The sequence below is a fragment of the Sus scrofa genome, chromosome 5 (genome assembly GCF_000003025.6).
Source record: "Sus scrofa isolate TJ Tabasco breed Duroc chromosome 5, Sscrofa11.1, whole genome shotgun sequence".
Classification (NCBI taxonomy): Eukaryota; Metazoa; Chordata; class Mammalia; order Artiodactyla; family Suidae; genus Sus; species Sus scrofa.
Window position 1 is genome coordinate 259,428 of NC_010447.5, and position 25,260 is coordinate 284,687.

The 25,260-nt window shown below is 65.8% G+C and overlaps 1 protein-coding gene across 9 annotated transcripts; it reads left to right on the forward strand.

Annotated features, from left to right (window-relative positions):
- SBF1 (SET binding factor 1) lies at nucleotides 1,352–25,085 on the forward strand. Of its 9 annotated transcripts, none has more exons than XM_021091064.1 (41): nucleotides 1,352–1,562; nucleotides 7,452–7,537; nucleotides 7,903–8,040; nucleotides 8,180–8,329; nucleotides 8,415–8,525; nucleotides 9,153–9,258; nucleotides 9,370–9,502; nucleotides 9,595–9,703; nucleotides 9,794–9,907; nucleotides 10,011–10,088; nucleotides 10,337–10,450; nucleotides 10,520–10,648; nucleotides 10,731–10,829; nucleotides 10,917–11,121; nucleotides 11,202–11,314; nucleotides 12,284–12,433; nucleotides 12,690–12,758; nucleotides 12,835–12,993; nucleotides 13,065–13,330; nucleotides 13,420–13,592; nucleotides 13,672–13,745; nucleotides 13,820–14,015; nucleotides 14,231–14,358; nucleotides 14,959–15,137; nucleotides 15,249–15,385; nucleotides 15,492–15,699; nucleotides 15,815–16,011; nucleotides 16,254–16,466; nucleotides 18,641–18,718; nucleotides 18,979–19,160; nucleotides 19,238–19,417; nucleotides 19,848–19,949; nucleotides 20,021–20,206; nucleotides 20,288–20,414; nucleotides 20,517–20,647; nucleotides 20,743–20,973; nucleotides 23,216–23,323; nucleotides 23,417–23,628; nucleotides 24,250–24,337; nucleotides 24,411–24,542; nucleotides 24,638–25,085. In XM_021091064.1, exons 1-41 carry the CDS (start codon nucleotides 1,508–1,510, stop codon nucleotides 24,734–24,736), a joined length of 5,745 nt encoding a protein of 1,914 aa, XP_020946723.1. In that variant the 5' UTR covers nucleotides 1,352–1,507; the 3' UTR covers nucleotides 24,737–25,085. The 9 variants fall into 9 exon arrangements, with proteins under 9 accessions (XP_020946723.1, XP_020946725.1, XP_020946724.1 ...); XM_021091065.1 differs by having other exon boundaries at nucleotides 1,364–1,562; nucleotides 16,254–16,391; nucleotides 24,638–25,082; NM_001206370.1 differs by lacking the exon at nucleotides 1,352–1,562 and adding an exon at nucleotides 7,088–7,100 and having other exon boundaries at nucleotides 12,835–12,996; nucleotides 16,254–16,391; nucleotides 24,638–24,811.

A 25,260-nucleotide genomic window follows, 5' to 3' on the forward strand; every position in this document is an offset into this window, starting at 1 on the left:
CCCACTGATGGAGGCCAGGAAACTGCTGAGCCATAACTGGAATTCCATTCTTCGTAGGTTCTTTTTTTTTTTTGTCTTTCTAGGGCCGCACCCATGGCATGTGGAGGTTCCCAGGCTAGGGGTCGAATCGGAGCTGTACACCACAGTCACAGCAATGCCAGATCCTAAGCAAGGCCAGGGATTGAACCCACAACCTCATGGTTCTTAGTCGGATTTGTCTCCACTGCACCACAACGGGAACTCCCGTCATAGTTTACTGACGCAGCCAAACTCACCCCAAAACAAGCTCGCCCTGCTGCTGCCTCTCAGTAAGTGAGGGAGCAGCCCTGAAATCCCCCCACCACATCTCCCTAGTTCCTTTCCTAGACTCTGCCCCCTTACCCATCCCTGTGCCACCGCTAGGGAGGCTCTGGTCGCCCCGCCCTGAGGGTGGTGGGCACTGTCAGGGATCCTGGCTGATGCAGCCTTCTTCCGAGGATGGCGCCCGGGCCCCCGGCCCCTCGCGGCCTAGAACACTGCTCTTTGTGGCAGGACCCGTAGCACATCTTTTTAAAAGGACATGTGCTGGAGTCGCCATCAAGGTGCTGTGGAAACGAATCCGACGAGGAACCATGAGGTTGAGGGTTCGATCCCTGTCCTCACTCAGCAGGTTAAGGATCTGGAGTTGCAGAGAGCTGTGGTGTAGGTCGAAGACACGGCTCAGATCTGATGTTGCTATGGCCGTGGTGCAGGCCGGCAGCTGTAGCTCTGATTTGACCGCTAGTCTGGGAACCTCCATATGCCTCCGGTGCGGCCCTAAAAAGCGAAAGAAAGAAAAAAGAAAAGAAAGAAAGAGAAATAGACATGTGTTAGGCGTTTCATCCCCCTTAGACGGGGCTTCCAAATGGGGCCAGAGCCCTCCTCAGGCTGGGATCTCCAAGGGCAGGGCCTGGGTGAGTACTCCTCCCACGGCCAGCCTGGCAGCCCCCGAGGCACGGCCCAGGCCCCCTTGTCAGTCCATCGGGTTTGGGAAACCTGTGGGTAGAGCCGGACCCACCAGCCTTCGTCCAGACGAACAGCGGCACGGGAGAGAACCCGGGAGCCCCAGCACCCCAGACCAAAAGCTCCCGGGGGCGGCGTCCGACCTGACTGTTCGCGTGGGAACTGCGACCGCGAGAGGCGCCCAGAACCCTGCCGCTCCCGCCGCTGACCCGCCCGAGCTGCCGTCGCCGTCACCGCTTGAGGGCGGTAGGGGGCAGAGTCCCGCCCCCGGGAACTGAGTCCGCACCTCTGGTCCAATGAGGGAGCGCTGTTCCGGGCTCCGCCCACAGTGGGGGCGGAGCGATGTCGCGCAGGCGCACGGCGCGGCCGGGCGGGCCGGCTGGCTGGGAAGATGGCGGCGGGAGCCCGGGCCGCCGCCGCGGAGCGGGCCAGGGGCGTCCGGGGTTCGCGGGCCAAGGCCGGGGCCGGGCCATGAGCGCGCCGTCCTCGCGTCCCCGAGCCGCGGAGTCCGCCCGCGGCCCTCGCCATGGCGCGGCTCGCGGACTACTTCGTGCTGGTGGCGTTCGGGCCGCACCCGCGCGGTGAGTGCCGTCGCGCGGCCGACGGCCGAGGGCTGGGGGCCGGGAAGGGTCAGCCCGGGCGGCAGGGCGGCTCCAGGGTCAGCTGGGTACCTGCCGGGCTGGGGGCGGGAGTCGCGGAGGGCCAGTCTCCCTAAGGTGGGGTAGCTCCGCGAGACCGGGCGGGCCGAGCCCGCCTGCCCGCTCCGCTCAGGGCAGAACCGGGCCGGGCAGCGCCTCGGCGTCGCCCGTGAGGTGGGAGGGCCCTGGGGCGGTTCGGCCTCCCGACTCCCAGTTGGGTGGGATGGGCTCTCTCCGCCTTGGCCGGCTGCCGGCCGGCTCTGCCTCCAGGGGCAAGGACTGTTCACTTGCAAGCCCCTCCTCTGACCCCCACTGCCTCTGGTCTGGAGCCTCCGGCCCCTGTGCCGTGTCTCAGGTCCAGGAGGCTGGGTGGGATGCAGAGGAGAGGTGAGTTCGGGGCCTGCTTGACGACACCGTGTTTGAGCTAGAACCCAGAGGCCTTCAGGAGGAACTGGGGAGGAGAGAGAAGAGCACGCCTGGCAGAGGGCCTGCCGCCTTCGTGCCTGCAAGCCAAGCCCTGGGAGGGGATCAGTGTGCTGCCTGGTGCCCATGGCCAGGAGGTCCGTGCTGGGGGTCAGCGTCCGTGTCTGAGAGCCCTTCAGCCCAGGGGGTAGGAGAAACAGCCTGACAATGACGTCAGCAGCAGCCCTGGACACAGCAGCGTTGGGGAGGGCACTTGGTGTGCCGGGCCCTCTGTGTGCATGATCTCACTGCTTACTCCCAGCAGCCCACCGAGGTTGCGCTGCGGTTGCCCCCATCCACAGAGTGCAGTCGGGGCAGAATCTGCGTGCCAGGCCGGAGCCTCCACTGAGGGCCTGGGACTCACACCCAGAGCCAAGCTGAGGCCTCAAGTACCAACTGTGCGAGGCCACATGCATGTCATTGGGGCGGTGGGGGTGGCCGAGTGGTCAGGCTGGGGCTGAGCCTTGTGCCTGAGGATGAGCTCGAGCCCCTCAGCCTACCCTGCTCCTTGGTACCTCAGCTGCCTCTGCTCCCTCCGGGGCTCAGACTGCCTCTCCTTTGCCCTTCTTCGTGCTGAGCCTGCACCCGCTGGACCCTTTGCTCTCCAGACCCGCCTGAGTGCCCTTTCCTCAGCACTCAGTCCTCTCCCGCCATCCACCTGCATCCATCCCAACACCCTCCATCACGAGCATGTGTCTCCCTTCGGAGAGGGGCTTCTGGAGGGTTCTTGCCCTCGTCCTGCAGTCTGCACGTGGCAGGCCCGCTGTCAGTGTTGCTCAGACCCCAGGGGTGGGGGGTGGGGGAGGGCTGGTGAGGAGGCTGCGCACCTGGAGCAGGGGGCTGTGTGGGGGTTCAGGGCAATGAGGGTGGCCGAGGGGCTGTCCCGGTGTGAGGGCCCCTGGGCGGGGTGCCAGGCACCGGGCTGATGATGCTGAGGGCAGGGGGAGGAGGTCTGAGGAGGCAGAGGCCAGGCGGAGGCATATGCTGGAGTGAATGTGAGGGAGGTGAGAGGAGGCCTGAGTGGGCTCCCGGACCCATGGCTGGCTGCAGTCAAACAGGTGGTGGCACCCGGGTGTGTGTGGCCTCTGAGCAGGACGGGGGGAAGGCTGGAGCCCACAGTGCTTGCTCACCGTGAGTGACAGGAAGGGGTGATTCTCAAGATGTCCCCGACAATAGGTCTGGGGGGCCCCGAGCCCCCTAACCACTGCCTTCTGGGGTTGGATGGCTCAGCCGCTGGCTGGCCACCCAGCCTCAGGGTCTCCACGGCAGGACTGGTCCCTCCCTGTGAGGGACAAGCCTGCAGGCTGGAGCCCTGGTGGTGTGGCCGAGGGCAGAGTGAGGCGGTGGGGAGTCTGAATCAGGGGCAGCACGTGGGGCCAGTGGTCCCCGCTTGGCAACTTGATACCTCTGGGACCTTGGCCAGCCTTTCGGCCCTCCTCACCTCTGGTTCCTCATCTGGGGGTAGCCTGAGTCACACAGGCCTCCCAGGCTGCCGTGGACACACACACTTGATGCCGTTCACACCGGAGGCTCCAGGAAATGGCGAGTGTCTTGTTGATGCTGAGCAGCAGGTGTGTGGGCACCCCTGGGCGCAGGCCCAGGGCACTCTGCAGGAGGTGAGGACCCTTGCATGCTGGCAGACCCGGGACGCCAGGGCAAGACACAGGGTCTTGGGTTCCGTGGACGGTGTAGGAGTGGTGGACGTCTTGTTCTTGGCCTGGAGCTGGACATCTTGTCTGGTGCTGCTGGATGCAAGGTGCTGAGCCCCAGAGTCCTACCTGAGGGAGCAGTAACTTGGCTTCCTGGTTACTACCTGGCAGGCTGCTCCAGGCAGGAAGGTGGGGTTGGGGCTGGGCGGGACCCTTCTGTTCATCTCAGAGGGTGCAGGCCCTTCCCCCGGTGAGTCGGGGGAGTTCCTTCACTAAGGACTTGGGTTTAGCACCTTTTGCACCCTGGACCCAGCTCCAGGGACATCGTAGGAGCCAGAGAGACCACCCGTGCCCACTTGCTGGCTGGGGCAGGGAGGGCCCTGACAAGGGTCAGCTGATTTAACCCAGTGTGACCAACACCAGGTGTGTTTTGGGAGCAGGAGACACATTTGAGCTGACCAGATGGCCGAGTGCCTATCTGCCAGGGAGGGGGCTGGACCACTCCTGGTGCTGGGGTATTGTCCCCCAGCATCTGAGAGGAAGCCTGCCATCCCATGGCCTAGCCTCTCTCAGTCCTGCCTGAGCTGAGCTGGCCGCATTCCTGGGCCCATCTCCTCTCCCCACCCATGTTCCTGCCCTCCCTCTGGAGCAGGTTGGGGCTGTTTGGGACGGCCTCAGCGGGCGCCCAGCCCCACCCTGGGAGCCCGAAGGGTCCAAGGCCTTGGATCAGAGCCAGTCTAGTCTGTGGGGGAGGCTGTAGCCCCTCTGCACTTGTCCTGCACGGTAGCTGGGAGGGGCCTGTGTGTTGAGGTTTGGGTGGGTGAGGCGGCGGAAGGTGCTGGGCTGGTCTCAGGGCCTGTGCGCCGGGTGCGTGCAGGGGCGGGCACAGGAGGCTGCCATCCTCCCTCGCCTCTGCCCACAGCACATGCTGGCCTGGGCCAGCCCAGGCATCGGAGCCTGGCACTGGTGACGGCGCTGCTGGCGGGTGACAGACGCGAGCTCTGTGTTCTCCCCCACGGGCCTGGCTGTGGGGATGTGGATGCAAGAGGAAGCTCTTGTCCCCATCTGTGTCTCAGGGGACCCGGTGCCCTTCCTCCTAGGGCCCCCAGAGGCCCACCCCGTGACACACAGGCGTGCTGGTTGGATCAGTCCTGTCACTGTGAGGTGGGGGGGGGGTGTCCCCTCTTGTCTGCCCCAAGGTGGGGCAGGGGATTCAGTTGCCATAGGTCCCTCCATGGCTCCCAGGGCTCAAGGTGGGGGTGGGAGGACACTGGGAGATGTGGCAGAGTCCCTGACCCCACCCCCAGGATGCAGGCCCGCAGCCAGGTTGCAGCCTGGCCTCTGTTGGCACAGACCTGGGGTGTGGGCAGGGGTCTCAGAGAAGGGTGGAGGACGTGGGCTGGGTGCGCCCTGGCAGGCGGAGCTGCGTGTCCTTCTGTGCCCTGGGGCCCCGGAAGCTCCCTCTACTTCCTACTGAGGAGCCTGTTTGCTTGTGGGGTGTGAGTGGGGCTGGGTGTGGGGGGATGGTGGTGTGTGCGTTCGGCAAGCCAAGCCCTCACTGGCCCAGGTCTGTGCCAGGCGCAGGTGCAGCGTTGGATACAGGGACTTGGCTTCTTGCTCGTGGAGCTTCTGTCTGGCCCAGACGGCCAACGGGCGCACCAGGAGTCACGGGAGGGTGTGGTAGAGGGTAGGAGGTTCTTGGGGTCCCACTGCGTGCCCCAGGCTTGGGCAGGGTGCAGAGAGCTGGCTAGAGGAGGCGACAGCTTTGGGTTGAGACCTAAGGGCCTAGTTTGGGACATGGTGGATCCGAGAAGGAGCTGGCGGGGGAAGGCCCGCTTGCCCGCTCGCGCCCGCCTCCGTGCGCAGCTGGGACAGCTCCAGGAAAGCCTTCGCTTGCTCTTTGGAAGGTGGAGCTGCGTGCTGGGAGTTGACTTTCACACCATGAATGGGGTAGGGTGGGTGAGCCGTGGACAAGACACTTCTCTGTGGGGAGAGTCTGCGGAGAGTAGCCCCCCAAAGGCCACCTGTCCCCCGGCTTTGGGAGGGAGGCTGTGGTGCAGAGGCTGCTGTCCCCATCCGCCCTCTCCTCCTCTTCCTTCCTCCCCCTGCTGCCTCGTGGCAAGAACTGGGTGAGCCCTGGGTGCCAGCCAGGGCCGAATGGAGATGGTGGTTTGGGGCCGCACACAAGGCAGCCTTTGGGGGAGTCGTCGAGGGAGGAGCCAGGTTCAGGGGAGCAAGCCGAGGCCTGTTGAGGGTGGCTCTTGCGGGTGAACCTGGGGGGACCCTGGGGTCTTCCTGTGGGGGGGGGTGTGGCACCAGCAGACACCTGTCCTCCCCCCATCTCCTCTGTCTGCCACCTTGTCTCAGTGTCAGTGGTGGGAGGGGGAGGGGAGCAGGAAGCTGAGGTTTTGTGAGTCAGAGTCAGGCCGGCACCCTCCCCCCAGCCGGCGGCAACCTGCCTGCTGTCCACCGACCGCCTGGTGTTGCCTCCATGATCGTGGAGGGAGGGTGGGCTCCTACGATGGCAGCTCCTCTGCCTTCCGGGGCCTGGGCAGTGTGTGCTGTCGGCTGCTCAGGCCTAGGCCTGTGCCCAGGCCTCCAGCTCTGTCTGAGGCTCCTGGGCCCATTCAAGTCGCAGGTGGACCAGACTGCTGGTCAAGGGACCTCATCTGCCAGGTCCTCAGGCCGCTGGAGGTGGCCGTCTGGGCCTCGGGACAGAGTCTGTCCCCTTTACCTGCCTGCTCTGCTCTTCTGCCTGCGGAGATTAGGGGGAGGCTTTGGTCTGTCCTCCTTGAGCTGCCGGCGGGGGCTGGAGGAAGAGCCTTCATCCTCCCCAGGCCTGTGAGGGGACTGCTTACCCGACTTGGCTCCATGGAGAGTGAGCAAGAGACAGGGCCCCAGCTGGTCCTGCTGGTAGGGACTGGACATGGGGAAGCAGATGCATGGGGGCTTAATGGGCCCTGTGGCTTCAGGGAACGGAGGGGTCCCTGGGGACGCCGGGAGGGAGCATGCTGGGGATGCAGCAGGCTGTGGGCACTGGCAGGGGCCCAGGGCTGCACACGGCCACCTGGTCTGTGGCTGTGTGCATGCCGAGGCCTTGCAGGCGGGAAGCAGGCCTGTGTGCCACCACCTTCAGTCCTTCCTGCCCTCTGCCATCCTCAGGCTGTCTTCTGGGACCTTTGCTGGTCCTGTCTCTGAGGCAGTGGGGACAAGCAGCAGTCTGCAGCCACAGGCACAGGTGGCCTCCCCCCAACTCAGGCAGCAGGAGTGAGACCTGCACCTCTCAAGTGAGCTCAGGGCTGGGGGTGAGGCAGAGGCTGGGAGCAGGAGGAGATTCATGGCAGCCTGTCCACTGTCATGGTGCTAGCAGGTCAGGAGGTCATGGGGGCTGAGTGCCTAAGCTGGGGGTTGCCAGAGGGGCAGGGGCTGGCACACTGGCGTGGGTTCTGGCTGGGGATGTTGCCGCAGCGGAGGGACCCAGGAGTCAGGGAGCGGGAGCAGGGAGTGCTCTCCACCCTGGGCTGGCACGTCTGTGCTCTTGGTGTCCAGCCCCACAGCAGGGGCTTCTCTCTGTGCCCTCTGGTGGCCTCGGGAGCCGGGGCTGGTCTGGTGCCCGCAGAGGGCCAGGGACCTGCCGTGTCTCCACACGGTCCTTGGGGTTCCCAACCTGCCGCCCGGGAGGTGGGAGGTGGCTGGTGCTCTGAGTGGCTTCTGTCTTCAGGGAGTGGGGAAGGCCAGGGCCAGATCCTGCAGCGCTTCCCGGAGAAGGACTGGGAGGACAACCCATTCCCCCAGGGCATCGAGCTGGTGAGTGGGGTGCTCCCCGGGGGGTGGGGGCAGGGCAGCAGCTTGGCACTTGTCCCTGGTGCCAGCCCTCACTGGGTCCTCGGATCCGTCAGCCGCATTGGAGGGCAGAGGGCGGGTGGCGCAGGCTTGGCTGGCCAGGTGCTTGTCGTGTCCTGTTGTCCCTCCCTTGTGGCAGTGGGGACCCCACACGGTGAGGCCCCCACACGGGGAGGCCAGAGGCTGTTTTTGTGGGGTGGGGGCCGCGTGCAGGAGGCAGGGCCCGTGGGCGGTGGAGCTCGGTGCTGGACCTGGCGTCCGGGCCCTGGCTGCAGTCCCCGGAGGGCGGGGGGCTGGGGGAGCTGACTGCTGCCCCTCCCTCCCCATAGTTTTGCCAGCCCAGCGGGTGGCAGCTGTGTCCTGAGAGGAATCCACCGACCTTCTTTGTTGCTGTCCTCACCGACATCAACTCCGAGCGGCACTACTGCGCCTGCTTGACCTTCTGGGAGCCCGCGGAGCCCTCGCAGGTCAGCCTGCCTGGGGCTGAGTGTCCGGCTGTGGCCGACTCCCTCTGCCCTGTGTGTCTCCCTGTCCGTGTCTGGTCCCGGAGCCCCAGGCTCGTGGAGGCCAGAAGGGCCAGTGCTGAGTCCTGACGTCTGTCCCCAGGAAGGGGTGTGCCCTGGGGACACCGAGAGGGCGGAGGAAGCAGATGAGGGAGTGCCACCATCACCCGCAGCGGCTGGCTCGCCCGGCCAGCTCTTTGCTCCGAAGACGCTGGTCCTGGTGTCTCGACTGGACCACGCAGAGGTGTTCAGGGTGAGGCGGGCAGCCAGGGCTCGAGGCAGGACGCGGGGTGCTCTCGCCGGCCGCGCCGTCACCCGCACGTCTGTGGTCCTTGCAGAACAGCCTCGGTCTCATCTACACCATCCACGTGGAGGGCCTGAACGTGGGCCTGGAGAACGTGGTCGGGAGCCTGCTGACCTGCATCATCCCCCTGGCCGGGGGCTCACAGGTGGGTCGTGGCGGCTGCTGTCCACTGCAGCCTTGGGGCCCCCGGGTGCCCGCGGCGTGGGCTGCGGCCTGGTCGGCACCTGGAGTGCAGCCTGGCCTGAGCCTGGCCCCAGCCTCAGACACTCTCAGGCGTCTTGGTTCCCCCCACCTGTCGCCTTTTCTCGGCCCTGCCTGCCTGCCTTGTGTGTCCCGTGTCCCGCCTGGCTCTCTACCTGGCAGCCACTGGTTGCTCTGTCCTCTCACCCTCTGGGTGTGCCTGTCTGAGTGTCGACATCCGCTTATCTGTCTGTCCACCCTGGTCTGTGCCTGTGCGTGTGGCTGTGTCTAACTGTGTCTCTCTGCCCGTCTGTCCTGTGCAGCTGGACTCTGTTGAGGACGGAGTGGTACGAATACTTTGTTTCTTCTGCCCACCCAGGCCCCTTCCCTGCCCCAGGTCAGAGGCCCTGAGTTTTCTCTGTGGCATACTCAGGCGACAGCGGCTGGGTGTGGCCTTTCCCTCAGGCCGCACCGCCTGTCCTGGCCGGTCCCACCTCGGGTCTTTTGGTCCCCGGGGCCCACGTGGGGCTGCAAAGCTCAGGCTGATGCGGGGCTGCCGGGCCGCTAAGCCCTGGTCCCTCTCTCTCCACAGAGAACCATCTCTTTGGGGGCCGGCGACCGGCAGGTCATCCAGACCCCGCTCACCGACTCCCTGCCCATCAGCCGCTGCAGTGTGGCCCTGCTCTTTCGCCAGCTGGGTGAGCCGGCGCCCCGTGCACGTGCTGCTCCCTCCCCCTCCCGGGGCGGGTGGACCAACCATGAGGCCTCCTCGCCCTGGGCAGTGGCCTCTAAGCCTGTCCTCCCCACAGGCATCACCAATGTGCTGTCTCTGTTCTGTGCGGCGCTCACGGAGCACAAGGTGCTCTTCCTGTCTCGCAGCTACCAGCGGCTCTCGGATGCCTGCCGGGGACTCCTGGCGCTGCTCTTCCCTCTCAGATACAGGTGCTCACTGGCCCCGGGCTCCCTGGCCCCTCCGCCCGCCCCTCCTCTGGCCTGGGCTCCCGGGCGGCCGCACTGAGCCTCGCCCATTGCAGCTTCACCTACGTGCCCATCCTGCCGGCGCAGCTCCTGGAGGTGCTCAGCACGCCCACGCCCTTCATCATTGGAGTCAACGCCGCCTTCCAGGCTGAGGCCCAGGAGCTGGTGAGGGCCCTGCCTTGTGCCTGCCCCGCTGCTCCCTGCCCTGCCAGCCGGCCTGTGGGTCCCTGACCTCTTGCTGCCTTTGGTCCACAGCTGGATGTGATTGTTGCTGACCTGGATGGAGGGACAGTGACTGTCCCTGAGTGTGTGCACATCCCACCCCTGCCAGAGCCGCTGCAGAGTCAGACACACAGTGTTCTGAGCATGGTGAGGCGGGGCCAGGGCCGCGGGCAGCTGGGGGGTCTCTGGGCGACAAGAATTGAGAGGAGCCCAGGACCCGGGCCTACCCCGCTCCCCTCTGCCTCTGCAGGTCCTGGACCCTGAGCTGGAGCTGGCAGATCTTGCCTTCCCGCCACCTACGATGTCCGTTTCCTCCCTGAAGATGCAGGTGGGGGTCCCTGCAGCTCCGGTGTGGGGGCCCACGCCCACCCTGTGCTAAGCAGTCCTCCAGGCAATTGCAGGGGGCCATGTGGGGCCGCCGTGAGCCTTGGGGGGGTCTGCACAGGAGTGGTTGGCAGCACCAGGTCTTAGAAGAGGTCCTGTGGCTTTGTGTGGAGAAAGGTGGCAGGGGCAGGAGGGGTGGTGGTGCCGGGCAGGCTCGGGCTTGGCACTTACCTGCACGCCCCTGTGTCCCAGGATAAGGAGCTGCGTGCCGTCTTTCTGCGGCTCTTTGCTCAGCTCCTGCAAGGCTACCGCTGGTGTCTGCACATGGTCCGCATCCACCCGGAGCCCGTCATCCGCTTTCACAAGGTGGGCGCCAGGTGGGGCAGGGTGGGCGGGAGGGCGGGCCCGAGGGGCTGACCTCTTCGTGTATCCCAGGCAGCCTTCCTGGGCCAGCGTGGGCTCGTAGAGGACGACTTCCTGATGAAGGTGTTGGAGGGCATGGCGTTTGCAGGCTTCGTGTCGGAGCGCGGGGTCCCCTACCGCCCTACGGACTTGTTTGATGAGGTGCGCCACCCCCCAGCTGGGAGGAACCCCACGGCCGCCCTCCCCGCCCCAGCCAGCCTGCCTGTCCCACTTCCTCCTCCAGCTGGTGGCCCACGAGGTGGCACGGATGCGGGCGGATGAGAACCACCCCCAGCGGGTCCTGCGTCACGTCAAGGAACTGGCAGAGCAGCTCTACAAGAATGTAAGGTGGGGGCAGGGGGGCTGGCCTGGTGAGGTCACTGCTGCCCTGGCCCCGGGCCACTCTCCCACGCCTGCCTGTGTCCCCCAGGAGAACCCATACCCTGCTGTGGCTATGCACAAGGTGCAGAGGCCGGGGGAGGCCAGCCACCTGCGTCGGGCGCCCCGGCCCTTCCCCCGGCTGGACGAGGGGCTGGTGCAGTGGATTGTGGATCAGGCCACGGCCAAGATGCAGGGCGCACCGCCAGCCGTGAAGGCCGAGAAGAGGACCACCGTGCCCTCGGGGCCACCCATGAGTGCGTAACAGGGACAGGGACCCTGAGGGTGGCCCCGGGTGGGCCTGCGGTCAGAGGTCAGCGCATACTCTGCTCCCTAGCCGCCATTCTGGAGCGGAGCAGCGGGCTCCATGGCAACAGCGCGCGCCGGCTGGAGGTGGTCCGCAACTGCATCTCCTACGTGTTCGAGGGGAAGATGCTTGAGGCCAAGAAGGTGAGGCAGCCCGTGCAGAGAGCACTGCGGCTCTGGGCGGGGCGGCCTGGGCACAGGGAGGACTGCGGCTCTGGGTGGGGTGGCCTGGGCCGGAGCAGTGTCCCTCAGAGGAGCCCGGCCGTTGTTTCCCTGCTGGCAGGAAAGGCAGGTGGACTTCAGGTCTCAGGTCCCTCTCAGGACAGCTGGGGGTGGCCTGCTGGGAAGACTCAGCTGGAGGTGCTTGCTTGCTTTTAGATGTCCGAACACCCTAAGGTGTCCGCTGTCGAGTTTCTTCTCTATCCCTCACAAAAAAAGTTGAGGCACAGCATGTCTTTTTTTTTTTTTTAAACCCCATTTGTAGACAGCTCAGCTCGCTTACCGTTCTGTCTTTGGTGCTGTTCGCTGACACTCTGGGTCTCTCACAACAGCCAGTTTGAGTCCGTGTCGTGTTTCATGGCTACATGGTTGCTGCGAAGCACCCGGTTCTCACACCAGCCCCTTCTTGAGGGCCTCTGGGGCTCCTGGTGTTTCTACTGTGGACGGTAGTAGCAATAGGACAAGCACAGCCCCGTCTGGGACCCGCCCAGAGCCGAGCCGAGCCAGCCGCCGGCTCTGTGTTAGGTTTATGTACTGAGGATGCTGCGGCCTGGTCGGCCGAGCGCCTGAGGGCTCTCCAGTTGTGAGTGCTGAGCTCAGGGCCTTGAGGCTTCCTCCGTCAGAGCCGCTCTGCACTCTGGCAGCGTGGTGGACTTTGTGTAGGGAGGGCTGGCTCCACTAGAGTGTTAGCCTCTCTTGGGTGTTGAAGCCCCGGAGTGGGTCCCCCTGGACCTGGGTGGCTTCCGGTCTCCTCTGTGCTGAGAGCCTGGGTCCTGGCTCCCGCTCCCTGCGTCTGTGCCGGGGTCTTGGCGCCTGCCTCCAGCCCCTTGGGACATGTGCGTGTGGTTGGACCCACGTAGGCACACGCCTCCATCCCTGTTTCCCCGACCCCAGCTGCTTCCAGCTGTGCTGAGGGCCCTGAAAGGACGTGCGGCCCGCCGCTGCCTTGCCCAGGAGCTGCACCTTCACGTGCAGCAGAACCGGGCGGTCCTGGACCACCAGCAGTTTGACTTTGTTGTCCGGATGATGAACTGCTGCCTGCAGGTGAGGCAGCCTCACAGCCTGGCAGAGCCGTGGGCCGGGCTTTCCTGGGCGGGGCTTCCCGGCCTCCCCATGAGGGTGCGCCTTCTGGCACTGTGACAGCTGGGGACACCCTGGTCTGCTGGTGAGGGTGGAGAGGGGAGAACCTTTGTTGGAGGCTGGGGTGCTGGTGTAGACAGCTCAGGCACAGTGGTGGGAGGGGCCAGGTGGGGTGCGATGGGCACAGGGAGGGGTTCCGACGCCCCTGGCTCTGCCGCAGGACTGCACCTCCCTGGATGAGCACGGCATCGCAGCTGCTCTGCTGCCTCTGGTCACAGCCTTCTGCCGGGTGAGTGCTGGTGTGGCCCAGGCCCTCGCGCCAGCCCCCTCCGACTGTGTCCCTGACTCCCGCTTGGCCTCCGCAGAAGCTGAGCCCGGGGGTGACGCAGTTCGCCTACAGCTGCGTGCAGGAGCACGTCGTGTGGAGCACGCCGCAGTTCTGGGAGGCCATGTTCTACGGGGACGTGCAGACCCACATCCGGGCTCTCTACCTGGAGCCTGCCGAGGACCGAGACCCTTCCCAGGTGGCGGGGGCTCCCTGGGCCTGGGCGGAGAGGGCCAGCCTGGCCCCGGCTCACCCGCAGCCCTGTGGTAGGTCGGGGAGGCGCCTGCACAGGAGGACCAGCGCTCCGCCCTGGATGTGGCGTCTGAGCAGCGGCGCCTGTGGCCCACCCTGAGCCGTGAGAAGCAGCAGGAGCTGGTGCAGAAGGAGGAGAGCACCGTGTTCAGCCAGGCCATCCACTACGCCAACCGCATGAGCTACCTGCTGCTTCCCCTGGACAGCAGCAAGAGCCGGCTGCTGCGGGAGCGCGCGGGGCTGGGCGACCTCGAGAGCGCCAGCAACAGCCTGGTCACCAACAGGTGGGGGGTGGCCTGGGGCGGGGCCCGAGGGGGACAGACCTCAGGGTGGGGGCGGGGCCTGTGCCCACCGTGCCCCCTTCCCGGCCCAGCATGGCGGGCAGTGTGGCGGAGAGCTATGACACAGAGAGTGGCTTTGAGGATGCAGAGACCTGTGACGTGGCCGGGGCCGTGGTCCGCTTCATCAACCGCTTTGTGGACAAGGTCTGCACAGAGAGTGGGGTCACCAGCGACCACCTCAAGGGGCTGCATGTCATGGTGCCAGGTATGGGGGTCCGGGCCTGGAACCACCCCCCCCCGGACGGGTGGGCGTGGGCCCGGGCGTGAGACCTGCTCTCCCCCAGACATCGTCCAGATGCACATCGAGACCCTGGAGGCTGTGCACAGAGAGAGCAAGAGACTGCCCCCCATCCAGAAGGTGCGTGGGGGCCAGGGGCGCCGGGGCTCCGGGACCAGCCTGTGTCCTGAGGCGCCGCTCCTGTCCCCGCACAGCCCAAGCTGCTGCGGCCGCGCCTGCTGCCCGGTGAGGAGTGTGTGCTGGATGGCTTGCGCGTCTACCTGCTGCCGGACGGGCGCGAGGAGGGCGCAGGGGGCAGTGGGGGTGGCCCTGCGCTCCTCCCGGCTGAGGGCGCCGTCTTCCTGACCACGTACCGGGTCATCTTCACGGGGATGCCCACTGACCCCTTGGGTGAGCCTCTGGCCCCCTCTGCCCGGGCCTCCCCTCCCCCATCCCCCTGGGTCCTTGGGGGGAGCAGGACGCTCCGCCTCTCCTGTCCTTTTCTCTGGGGCACGGGGTCTGTGGGAGACGGGCTGCTGTCGGCTCCTCCCGACCTGCCTGCGTGAACCTGAGATTCTGTGACCTGTCCTCCCCCACCCCCGACCCCGCGCCCGGCCTCTTACAAGTGGGGGAACAGGTGGTGGTCCGCTCCTTCCCGGTGGCCGCACTGACCAAGGAGAAGCGCATCAGTGTCCAGACCCCCGTGGACCAGCTCCTCCAGGACGGGCTGCAGCTGCGCTCCTGCACCTTCCAGGTCAGCTGGCGCATGGGCTGTGCTGGGTGGGGCTGTGGGTCCCCGAGTTGTGACCCTCTGTGGGGTGCAGGCATTGGAGCCCCCAGTCTTGTCGTCATGCACTGGTGTTAGGCCAGCATCGAGCCCTTTGTGATTCTTGAATTTGTGGAGGCGTTACCATGCCTTAACTTGGCGTCCTCTGCCTGTGTGACGTGCCAGTCTCTGGGCTCTCCTGTTTCCCTCACAAGGCCCTGATCCTAGAGTCCACCCATGTCTGGAGTGCGGCGTGAGTTTCGCCCAACTGAAACCTGCAGAGATTGGATGAAATGCAAAGGTCGGGGTCCTGAGCCTCCAGCCCCTGAAGCTTAGGGAGCAGCCTCCCCTAACGCTCTCTGCTAACGCTCCGTCCTCGAGAGGCTCCCTCAGGAGGTGTCCCCTGCTGGACAGAGAGGCCAGGCTGGCCCTTCACGGCCCCGCGGTAGACCTGGCTGCCCGCCCCCCCAGGGTCATCTGGCCACAGGGCCCTCACCCATCCAGGGCGTCCCACAGGCGCAGCTGCCCTGTGGGCAGGGCTCAGGCCCGAGGGCCGCCCGGCCTCTGAGGTCCTTATTTCCACCGCAGCTGCTGAAGATGGCCTTTGACGAGGAGGTGGGGTCCGACAGCGTTGAGCTCTTCCGCAAGCAGCTGCACAAGCTGCGCTACCCGCCGGACATCAGGGGCACCTTCGCGCTCACCCTGGGTTCTGCTCACACGCCTGGCCGGCCGCCACGTGCCACCAAGGACAAGGGTCCTTCCTTCAGGTGTGGCACTTAGCCCCCAGGCCAGGTCACTTGCCCTGCCCAGAGCCACCACGTGTGTCCCCTTGTCCGTTCTGCTCATCTCGTCTGACCCTGCGCCTGCCGCCCTCCCAGGACCTTGTCCCGGAACCTGGTGAAGAATGCCAAGAAGACCATCGGGCGGCAGCACGTCACTCGGAAGAAGTACAACCCCCCGAGTTGGGAGCACCGGGGCCAGCCAGCCCCCGAGGACCAGGAGGATGAGATCTCAGGTGAGGGCGTGGGGAGCCCTGGGTGGTCTGGGCGAAGACCGCCCGCGGAGGGCTGGGGGCCCCGGAGGTCTGTGGGTGATGACCCTGTGTTCCTGGCCTGCCCCAGTGTCAGAGGAGCTGGAGCCCAGCACGCTGACCCCTTCGTCAGCCCTGAAGCCCTCCGACCGCATGACCATGAGCAGCCTGGTGGAGCGCGCGTGCTGCCGGGATTACCAGCGCCTGGGGCTGGGCACACTGAGCAGCAGCCTGAGCCGGGCCAAGTCCGAGCCCTTCCGCATCTCCCCGGTCAACCGCATGTACGCCATCTGCCGCAGGTGAGCGCGACCGCGTGGGGCGCCCTCACCGCTTCAGGCCTGGGGGGGCACCTGGCCGTGGGGGTCCAGAGGGCCTTTGGCCTGCCCCCCCCCACTCACATCCACCTCCTCGCAGCTACCCCGGGCTACTGATCGTCCCCCAGAGCGTCCAGGACAACGCCCTGCAACGAGTCTCCCGCTGCTACCGCCAGAACCGTTTCCCGGTGGTGTGCTGGCGCAGCGGGCGCTCCAAGGCTGTGCTGCTGCGCTCCGGGGGCCTGCATGGCAAGGGGGTCGTCGGCCTCTTCAAGGCCCAGAACGCGCCATCTCCAGGTGGCCTCCCTGCTCACGGCCCGGCCCCCATCTCCAGCCCTGCGCGCTTCCCAGCCCCACCCACCCCGAGCCCCCGCCCCTCTCTGAGCCCCACCCACCAGTCCCGCCCCTCCCCTCCCCTAGCTGAGCCCCACCCCATCCACAAAGCCCCGCCCCTTCCCCAACCCACCCGGTTCCAGAGCCCCGCCCCGTCCCCAAGCCCCGCCCCCGGCTTCCTCTCCAATTCTGCCTCCTCCCCCCAGGCCAGTCCCAGGCAGACTCCAGCAGCCTGGAGCAGGAGAAGTACCTGCAGGCCGTGGTCAGTTCCATGCCCCGTTACGCAGATGCCTCAGGACGCAACACCCTCAGCGGCTTCTCCTCGGCCCACCTGGGCAGCCATGGTGAGGGCGCTGGAGCAGGAGCTGGTGGTGGAGGCACGTGGGGAGGGCAGGCCAGCAGGAGGCAGTGTTTCCGGTGTAAGTGTCCTGAGGCCCTGCTCCAACCACTTCTCTGGGAGCTTGCAGAGCAGGCCACGGGGGGCAGGAGGTTGGAGTGTCGGCCCAGCCTTCCCAGGCCCTGCCCCTCGAAGCTAGGGTACTGGTGTGGGGTGACCCTTGGAGTACTCTGGGATGCTGTCCACCAGGGGTGGTTTGGTCTTCTGGGGGTAACAGGCGGGGACTTGTCGGGGTGAGCCGGGTGCGTGCCTGGCACTGGGAGAGGCGTCTAGGCAGGAGACAACACCCAGGAGGGCCCAAGGGTGTGCAGGCTGGAGAGGGACATGTTCCAGAATGGGGCAGCCTCCTGCAGAGGTCCGGCTCCAAGGTAGTCACTCCCGCATCCTGCCCCATCACCCCTGGGCCTTCTTGAGGATCGGTCCTCGCACCGAGGGCTGCAGCTGCCATCCAGCCCGCATGGGTCTTCTGTGCCCGGGGCCTACTGATGGGCAAGCAGCCTCTCATTCTGCACGGAGCTCTCGTCCCCACTGGAGCTGTGGATCTGGGAGGCTCTGCTCACACGGGGCCTGCCCAGAGCCCAGGGGCTGGCCTGCGCAGCCCCCGGCCTGTACCTCAGCAGGTGTGACGACAGTGTCCGCCTGGGGTCTCTGTGTACACCTGGGCTGTCAGTCACATGAGGGGGTCCTTTCTCTGTGAGACCCTTCCCACACCTGGTTGGGCAGATGTTAGCAGCGGTCCCGTGTCAGACAGGCCTTCCTGACCACCTCCCTTCTCCGCACCTGCGCGTCTCTCTGCTCTTGCTCTGGCTCCCACAGGCGCTGGGCATCTCAGGTGGCCTCGGGGCTGGCGTTGTCCCAGATTCTTCCTCTCTGCCTCCCCTGAGTCCTGTGAGCTGACCTCGCAGCCCTCCCTGTGGCCAACTGCCCCACCCTGGCCTGGGCTACTCCTGCCCGTGGCACAGGACCTCCCGATGGTGCCTCCGCTTCGTTCCTATAGTAGGGTCTCTGGAACCCAGGAGGCCGTCACTCCTCTGAGGGAGGCCTTCGCTGTTGGAGCACAGCAGCCGCCCAGGCCCCGTGTCACCCGTAGCCCAGTGCTCCACCTGGATCTCTTGGTATCACTTGCTGGACACTGGGGCCTCAAGGCCGGGAACAAGGGTGGCTGGTCTGCCCTCACGGAGGTGCACGGGGAGCTGTGTCAAGGGAGCGCCGGGCTGGGCAGCCAGTCTCCTGGAGGGGGGCCCGGGCCTTTGTCCTCTCGCTCCTCTGCTGGGAGTAGCGTGCTCTAGCTGAGTGGCTTTGCTTTTCCAAACACCAGAGCTCATCATGAGTATGTGTTATGGCTGCACTGTCTTTCTGCCTCTGCTTCCCCAGAGACCTGAGTGGCCCCTGCAGGCAGTACCCTCCCCACAGGACCTCCTGGTGCCTGTATCTTCCCTGATGTTGCTTGGGCATCTGTCCCCAAGGCCCACTGGTGCTGCTTCTTGGTCTCCCTCAGGTTCTGGGCACAGGCTGTCCTCCTCCTTGCCCAGGGTGTGCAGGGCTCGGCTCACCTCAGCTGTAAATGGGTTCCAGTCCCATCCCCGGGATGCACCGTGTCCCCACAGTGGGTGACCCTCTTCTGCCTGCGTCGTGGCCGGCTGGCATTGTGCTTGCCCGTGGTGCCCTGTGCCCTCTATGCAGAGGCAAGTGAGCCCAGGCCAAGGGCAGGCTGTGGAACCCAGAGACACTCTGGACCGTCCTCAGGCAGGCTCCCTGTGCCTCCAGGCCGCGCCGTTCCAGCCTGTAGGGCCACTGCCACTTGGCCATCAGCCACCGGGGCTCTGCCTTGCCTCTGAGCTCCCAGGCTGGGCCTCGCCACGCCTCAGGGGCACCTCCCGCTGCTGCGTTCTGGGCAGAGGCTGCTGGGTGGCCACGTGCCCTGAGCAGCTCAGGCAGTGTTCTGGGGCTGAGGGTGCAGGTGAGCTACAAGGGAGACCCAGGGTCCCACTTGTCCTCTGACTCTTTCTACCTGCCACCGGGCCCTCTGCTCCCTGGTTTGCCCTGGATGCCCAGAGGGCCTTGGTGCTGATCCCCAGACTCTGGGGCCCTCTGGCAGGTTGGTGGGAACCCAGCCCTGCACCCAGTCTCTTTGGGCCACAACCCCCGCCCCCAGGCTGGGGCCAGGCCTGAGCATTCTCTCTGCTGTGCCCCCAGTGCCCAGCCCCAGAGCCAGGGTCACCACGCTGTCCAACCCTATGGCGGCCTCGGCCTCCAGACGGACCGCGCCCCGAGGTACCGTACCGGCCACACAGGCCGGCTCCCCCACACCTGGCACTGAGGCCCCATGTGACTGAGAAGTCGTGGGCACTAACGTCCCCCCACACTTGGCACTAACGGCCCCGTGTGACAGATCGGCATAACCAGCCCTCCCCACGGCCCTGGGCACTAACAGCCTGACGCCCCCAGTCCCTCCCCTGCCTCCCCAGGGAGCTCAGCCCCAGGTAGGTGGTGCCGGGGTCCTGCTTGGGTGCTCACTTGGTTTCTTTGCGCAGGTAAATGGGGCAGCGTCCGGGCCAGTGGGCGCAGTGCTGGGCTCGGCACTGACGTGGGCTCCCGGCTGGCAGGCAGAGACATGCTGGGTCCCCCCCAGGCCAACGGGGCGCCCCCTGACCCAGGCTTTCTGCGGCCCCAGCGTGCCGCCCTCTACATCATCGGAGACAAAGCCCAGCTTAAGGTGACTGGGCTGGGGTCGTTGGGGCTAGGTGGGGCTGCAAGGGCTGGGCACAGCTCAGCACCGCGGGTCTCTTCCAGGGCGTGCGACCAGACCCGCTGCAGCAGTGGGAGCTGGTGCCCATCGAGGTGTTCGAGGCACGGCAGGTGAAGGCCAGCTTCAAGAAGCTGCTGAAGGCCTGTGTTCCAGGCTGTCCCGCTACCGAGCCTGGCCCAGCTTCCTTCCTGCGCTCGCTGGAGGACTCTGAGTGGCTAATCCAGGTCTCCACTGCCCTGCTCCCACCGTGGTGGAGGCCCCTGGGGAGGGGCTCTTGGGTGCCCGCTTCTCTGCAGCTGAGGGTGGGTGGGTCTAGGCTTGCTTCTCTGGGAGGACAGGGCTTCGGGTGGGGCCTGGCCGGTGGAGGGAGGTCAGGGCCCAGCCATGTTGGGGTCCTGCTTCCTGTCAGGGTGGGGCTGGGCCTCTCAAGGACAGGGCCACGTCTTCTGGCCCCGGGGACTCGGGTGGGTTTGCGAGTGGCCATGCCAGAGCGTTTCCTGTCCACCCCCCACGGTGCGCGCCTCCAGGCTGTCTCTGGGTGTGGGCCCGCACGGCCAGCACTTCTTTGGCTGTGAGGGTCTTGGGGCCCTGGTTGGGCGCTGTGGTCTCAGGCCATGGGCTCCAGGAGGTGCTGAGAGGCTGCGGGTCCCTCAGATCCACAGGCTGCTGCAGGTGTCGGTGCTGGTGGTGGAGCTGCTGGATTCGGGCTCCTCCGTCCTGGTGAGCCTGGAGGACGGCTGGGACATCACCACACAGGTGCGTAGCAGGCTGGGGCGGCGGCCGCGGGCCAGGGCCAGGCACCCTGCTGACTCCCGGCCTGCTGGCAGGTGGTGTCCCTGGTGCAGCTGCTCTCGGACCCCTTCTACCGCACCCTGGAGGGCTTCCGGCTGCTGGTGGAGAAGGAGTGGCTGTCCTTCGGCCATCGCTTCAGCCACCGCGGGGCCCACACGCTGGCGGGGCAGAGCAGTGGCTTCACGCCCGTCTTCCTGCAGTTCCTGGACTGCGTGTACCAGGTGAGCGGCTGGTCCTGCTCAGGGCTGTGAGCGCTGCCTCTGGCCGCTGACCTCCGACCCCTGACCTCCGACCCCACACAGATCCACCTGCAGTTCCCCATGGAATTCGAGTTCAGCCCGTTCTACCTCAAGTTCCTCGGCTACCACCACGCGTCCCGCCGCTTCCGGACCTTCCTGCTCGACTCCGACTATGAACGCATCGAGCTGGGTAGATGGGGCACCGGGTGGGGGCGGGCGGGCGGGCAGGGGGGCAGGGCGCGGCCGGGGGCGGGGCCCGGAGGGGCGGGGCTCAGCGCTGCCCCGCCCCCAGGGCTGCTGTACGAGGAGAAGGGCGAGCGCCGCGCCCCGCAGGCCTGCCGGTCGGTGTGGGAGTACGCGGAGCGGCTGAGCAAGCGGGCGCCCATCTTCTACAACTACATGTACGCGCCCGAGGACGCCGAGGTGAGCCGGGCCGAGCGGGGCCGAGCGGGGCCAAGCGGGGCCGGGGGCGCGGGGGGCTCCTCGGCGCCAGCTGCTCACGCCAGGCCCGCCCCCAGGTCCTGCGGCCCTACAGCAACGTGTCCAACCTGAAGGTGTGGGACTTCTACACCGAGGAGACGCTGGCCGAGGGCCCCCCCTACGACTGGGAGCTGGCGCAGGGGCCCCCGGAGCCCCCGGAGGAGGAGCGGCCCGACGCGGGCGCCCCGCAGAGCCGGCGCCGGGTGGTGTGGCCCTGCTACGACAGCCGCCCCCGAGCCCAGCCCGACGCCATCTCCCGGCTGCTGGAGGTGCGAGCCCCCGCCCCGCGCCCTCGTTCGGGGTCGGCCCCAAGGGCAGGCAGGGTGTTTCTGGGGCCTCCCTTCCTGCCGTGCCCCTTCACCGAGTGGGGACCCTGCTCCGCCGGGTTCCTGCCTGCCTGGTGTCTCTGCAGAGAGAGGCGGGCCGGGGAGCTTGGGCCCGCGCCCTGGCGCTGCCCCACGTGGTGGGCATGTCTGCGCAGCCTGCGGAGCCAGATACAGGGGCGCAGCACCCCCCTGGGAGAGAAGCGTCCTGTGGGGGTGGAAGCTAGGGTGGCACAGCCTGCAGGCATCAGGGATCCCCCCACCCCTTGGCCGGGTGGCTTTGGAGGGTGGCTGAGCGGCCTCGAGCTCCTCCTTCCTTGTGGGGATAGCCGGTTGCTGCCCCTGCTTCTCCCGGCCAGGCCGAGGTGTAGATGAACCGGCGGTGAGCTTCCCCTGCGCGGCCGGGCCTGCAGGCACCTGCCACCAGGGTTGGTGGGAACCGAGCTGGGGTTTTGTGGTGAAGGGGACCCACAAGCATAGAGAGCAGGAGAGCATGTGGTAAACACTGGGGGCCCTGGGGTCTGCAGCCGTAGACCAGGGTCGGGCTGGTGCTCCTGTCCACGGGGCTTGAATGTCTGACTTGGGGGGCGGATCTTAGCAGTTCAAGGCGACTTTCTCTCACTCAGCATGTGGTCAGGCTTCTTTTTACACACTTCTTTCATTGGACTTTTTAATCCATTTACACCAAATTATTGAGTGAAGTCTAGCTTTGTGCTATTTTTTTCTATTTCATTTTTTTCCTTTTCTCTTTTATTTTCTTCAATAACTGAGTATTTTTTACTGTTCTATTTTTTTTGTCTTTTTTTTTTTTTTTTTTTTTTGTCTTTTTAGGGCCACACTCGTGGCATATGGAAGTTCCCAGGCTAGGGGTCTAATCAGAGCTGTAACTGCAGGCCTATGCCACAGCCACAGCAACGTGGGATCTGAGCCGCGTCTGCGACCTATACCACGGCTCATGGCAACACAGTGTCCCTTAACCCACTGAGCAAGGCCAGGGATCGAACCTTCAACCTCATGGTTCCTGGTCGGATTTGTTAACCACTGTGCCATGACGGGAACGCCTCTTATTGTTCTACTTCATGTGAGAACACGTCTGTGGCATATAGAAAGAAGTTCCCAGGGCCAGGGATCCTTCTCTGTAGAGTCCCCATCTGCTCAACTATTATATTCATCTTTAAATCTTAAATGTATTTCTTTCTTTCTTTTTTTTTTTTTTTTGTCTTTTTAGGGCCATACCCACGGCATATGGAGGTTCCCAGGCTAGGGGTCCAATCGGAGCCATAGCCACCAGCCTACACCACAGCCACAGCCACGCGGGATCCAAGCCGCATCTGCGACCTACACCACAGCTCACGGCAACGACAGATCCTTAACCTGCTGAGCGAGGCCAGGGATCGAACCTGCAACCTCATGGTTCCTAGTCGCATTTGTTTCTGCTGCGCCATGACAGGAACTGCCTTAAACGTATTTCTGACAACTGTTTTGAACTTCTTGTACGCTAGCTGACGAGCTAGTTCATTCCTGGGTGTTGCTTTCATTGTGGGTCTGTTTTAACTTCTCCCGAGGATGGCTCGCGTTTTGCTGCCTTTTTTGCTTGTCTGGTGATTTTTATGAGCTGGTCATTATTGATCACGACCAGGCTGTCTTCCTTTACAGTCCTGGGTTTTATTCTTGCTGGCAGTTTGGGAACTTGTGGGTCAGCTTGGGCTTTTCAGGGGTTGTTTCTGAGCTTTTTCGGGGGAGGGGAGCACACTGCGGAATGTGGAAGTTCCCAGGCCGGGGTTTGAACCTGTGCCACAGCAGTGACCTGAAGGACAGCAGTGAAAACACTGGGTCCTCAACCCCCTGAGCCACCCAGGAACTCCTTGAAGACAGCATGTCTTTGGCTGGTTTTGGGCTTTTCTCTGTCTTTGGTTTTCAGGCGTTTTTCTGTAACATCCTGGGGCGTGTGCGCTCAGCTTATCCTATTTGGGGTTTGTGGTGCGTCCTGATTAGGTTGGGATGTCCCTTAGTAGTTTGGTGATCTCGCCCCATCCCTCACCCTTGCTGCCTCCTCCTGTAGATAGTCAGACATTTGTTAGACCTGTTCGTTGTCTCTCACGCTCCTGTTGTCTTTCCTCCTCTTGTCTCCGTTCCAGTCTGGGTGTCGTCTTCTGACGAATCTTTTCATCTGGTAATTCTCCCCCAGGAGCTGCAGCGGCTGGAGACAGAGCTGGGCCGACCCCCTGAGCGCTGGAAGGATGCCTGGGATCGAGTGAAAGCTGCCCAGCGCCTGGAAGGCCGGCCAGATGGACGTGTGAGCGGGGCTGGGTGAGGGGGCTGGGGAGGGCTTGATGCCAGGAGGAGGCGGGGGCCACCCCCTTACACAGGCCCACCCTCCTGCCCCCAGGGCACCCCCAGCTCCCTGTTGGCGTCCAGTGTGCCCCACCACCGCCGCTCGCTTGGCGTGTACCTGCAGGAGGGACCTGTGGGCTCCACGCTGAGCCTCAGCCTGGACAGTGACCAGAGCAGTGGCTCAACTGCATCCGGCTCCCGCCAGGCAGCCCGCCGTAGTACCAGCACCCTGTACAGCCAGTTCCAGACAGCCGAGAGTGAGAACAGGTGTGAGAGGCACCTCCCTCTGCGGCTGGACACCTCCGAGCTCTGGCGGCCGGGAGTCCCGAGGGCTTCTTGGGGGTGGTCTGCTGCCTTGGGGGAGCTTCTCGTCGTTTCTTAGGTGGATGGTTTTGTGGGGGAGGCCATGACGGTGGCCTGCGCATCAGCTGGCGGTTGTTGGGAGAAGCAGGTGGGCTTGGAAGGGGTTTGGGGTAGAGAACCAGTGACCACAGCCAGGCCATGGTGGCTGCAGAGGAGGACACGCGTGGGGGCAGGATCCGGGAGAGGCGGGGGCCCAGCAGGCTGCGTCCCACCCTCTGGGCCTGGTGGGACCACGTTGCCAGTCGCCTCCCTAGACCTGCCTGCTCCCGGTCAGGGCCTCCTGCTGTGCATGTGAGGCCATTTCCTGGAGACCCCAAGGCTCTGGTGTGGGAGCCTCCCCAGTGTCTGTCCTGGGGGTGGGGTTCTTTCTGGGGAGAGCCAGCCAGGTTTCCTTGCCCGGGGCTCCAGGCCTGGGGCCGCTGAGGACAGAAGCCTTGGTCTTGCCACCAGGCGGCGGGGGGAGTGGGGAGGTGGGGTACCTGTGGGCCCTGACCGCGGGCCTGGCCCGTTGTGCTGCGAACACAGGTCCTATGAGGGCACCCTCTACAAGAAGGGGGCCTTCATGAAGCCCTGGAAGGCGCGCTGGTTTGTGCTGGACAAGACCAAGCACCAGGTGAGTGGCAGGGAGCTGGGGGGGGGGGAGGAGCCGGGAGGGGGCCCTGCCCTGACTGGCCGCCCCTGCTCAGCTGCGCTACTACGACCACCGCGTGGACACGGAGTGCAAGGGGGTCATTGACCTGGCGGAGGTGGAGGCCGTGGCGCCCGGCACGCCCACCATGGGCGCCCCCAAGACGGTGGACGAGAAGGCCTTCTTTGACGTGAGCGGGCCGGGGGCGGCGGCGACGGGGGGCGGCTCCGCCTGGGCGGGGCTGCGGAGTCCCACGGTCCCTCCCTCGTGTCTGTCTGTCCGCAGGTGAAGACGACGCGTCGCGTTTACAACTTCTGTGCCCAGGACGTGCCGTCAGCCCAGCAGTGGGTGGACCAGATCCAGAGCTGCCTGTCGGACGCCTGAGCCCGGCCCTGCTCGCCGCGTCCGTCGTTCCGACCACTAGGGGTGGGCAGGGCCCCCCGGCCATGTTTACAGCCCCCCCCCCCCCCGCCCGCGACAGTATTGCGGCCCCACCCCCAGCGCGTGTACAGCCCCCCCCCCGATCCCCCCGCCGCTCCCCGCGCCCACGGACTTGGGGGGCCCGGCGGAGCGCCCGCCCGGAGCAGCCGTGGTACAGCCCCCGCGGTGGGCCTGTAAATAGCGCCCCCTCCACCCCCGCCCCGCCCCACCCGCCCGCGTGCTGGCCCCGGCCGGCTGGCCGCAGGCGACCGTTCCTAGAACCAGAGTCTATAAAGAGAGCTAACGATAGATACCCGCGTGCCTGGTGTCCTCCGCCCGGAGGGGCCCCTCGCCCAGCAGCCTCGCCGGGGCCTGGCCCCACCGGGTAGGGGGGGCGGCGTCGGGCCTTTGCTGGGTGCCTGCCTCTGGCGGCGTGGGACTGGCATACAGGGCGGTGCCCTCTGGGGTACGAGGGCCCTGGGGCGGGC

Excerpts from the sequence above, each read along its gene's own strand:
- SBF1 (XM_013993970.2), top strand. The coding sequence starts at position 7,088 with ATGGTGCTAGCAGGTCAGGAGGTCATGGGGGCTGAGTGCCTAAGCTGG. Across the intron at positions 9,908-10,010 it reads CACACAGTGTTCTGAGCATG|GTCCTGGACCCTGAGCTGGA; the intron begins GTGAGGCGGGGC and ends CTGCCTCTGCAG. Across the intron at positions 24,543-24,637 it reads ACGAGAAGGCCTTCTTTGAC|GTGAAGACGACGCGTCGCGT; the intron begins GTGAGCGGGCCG and ends GTCTGTCCGCAG.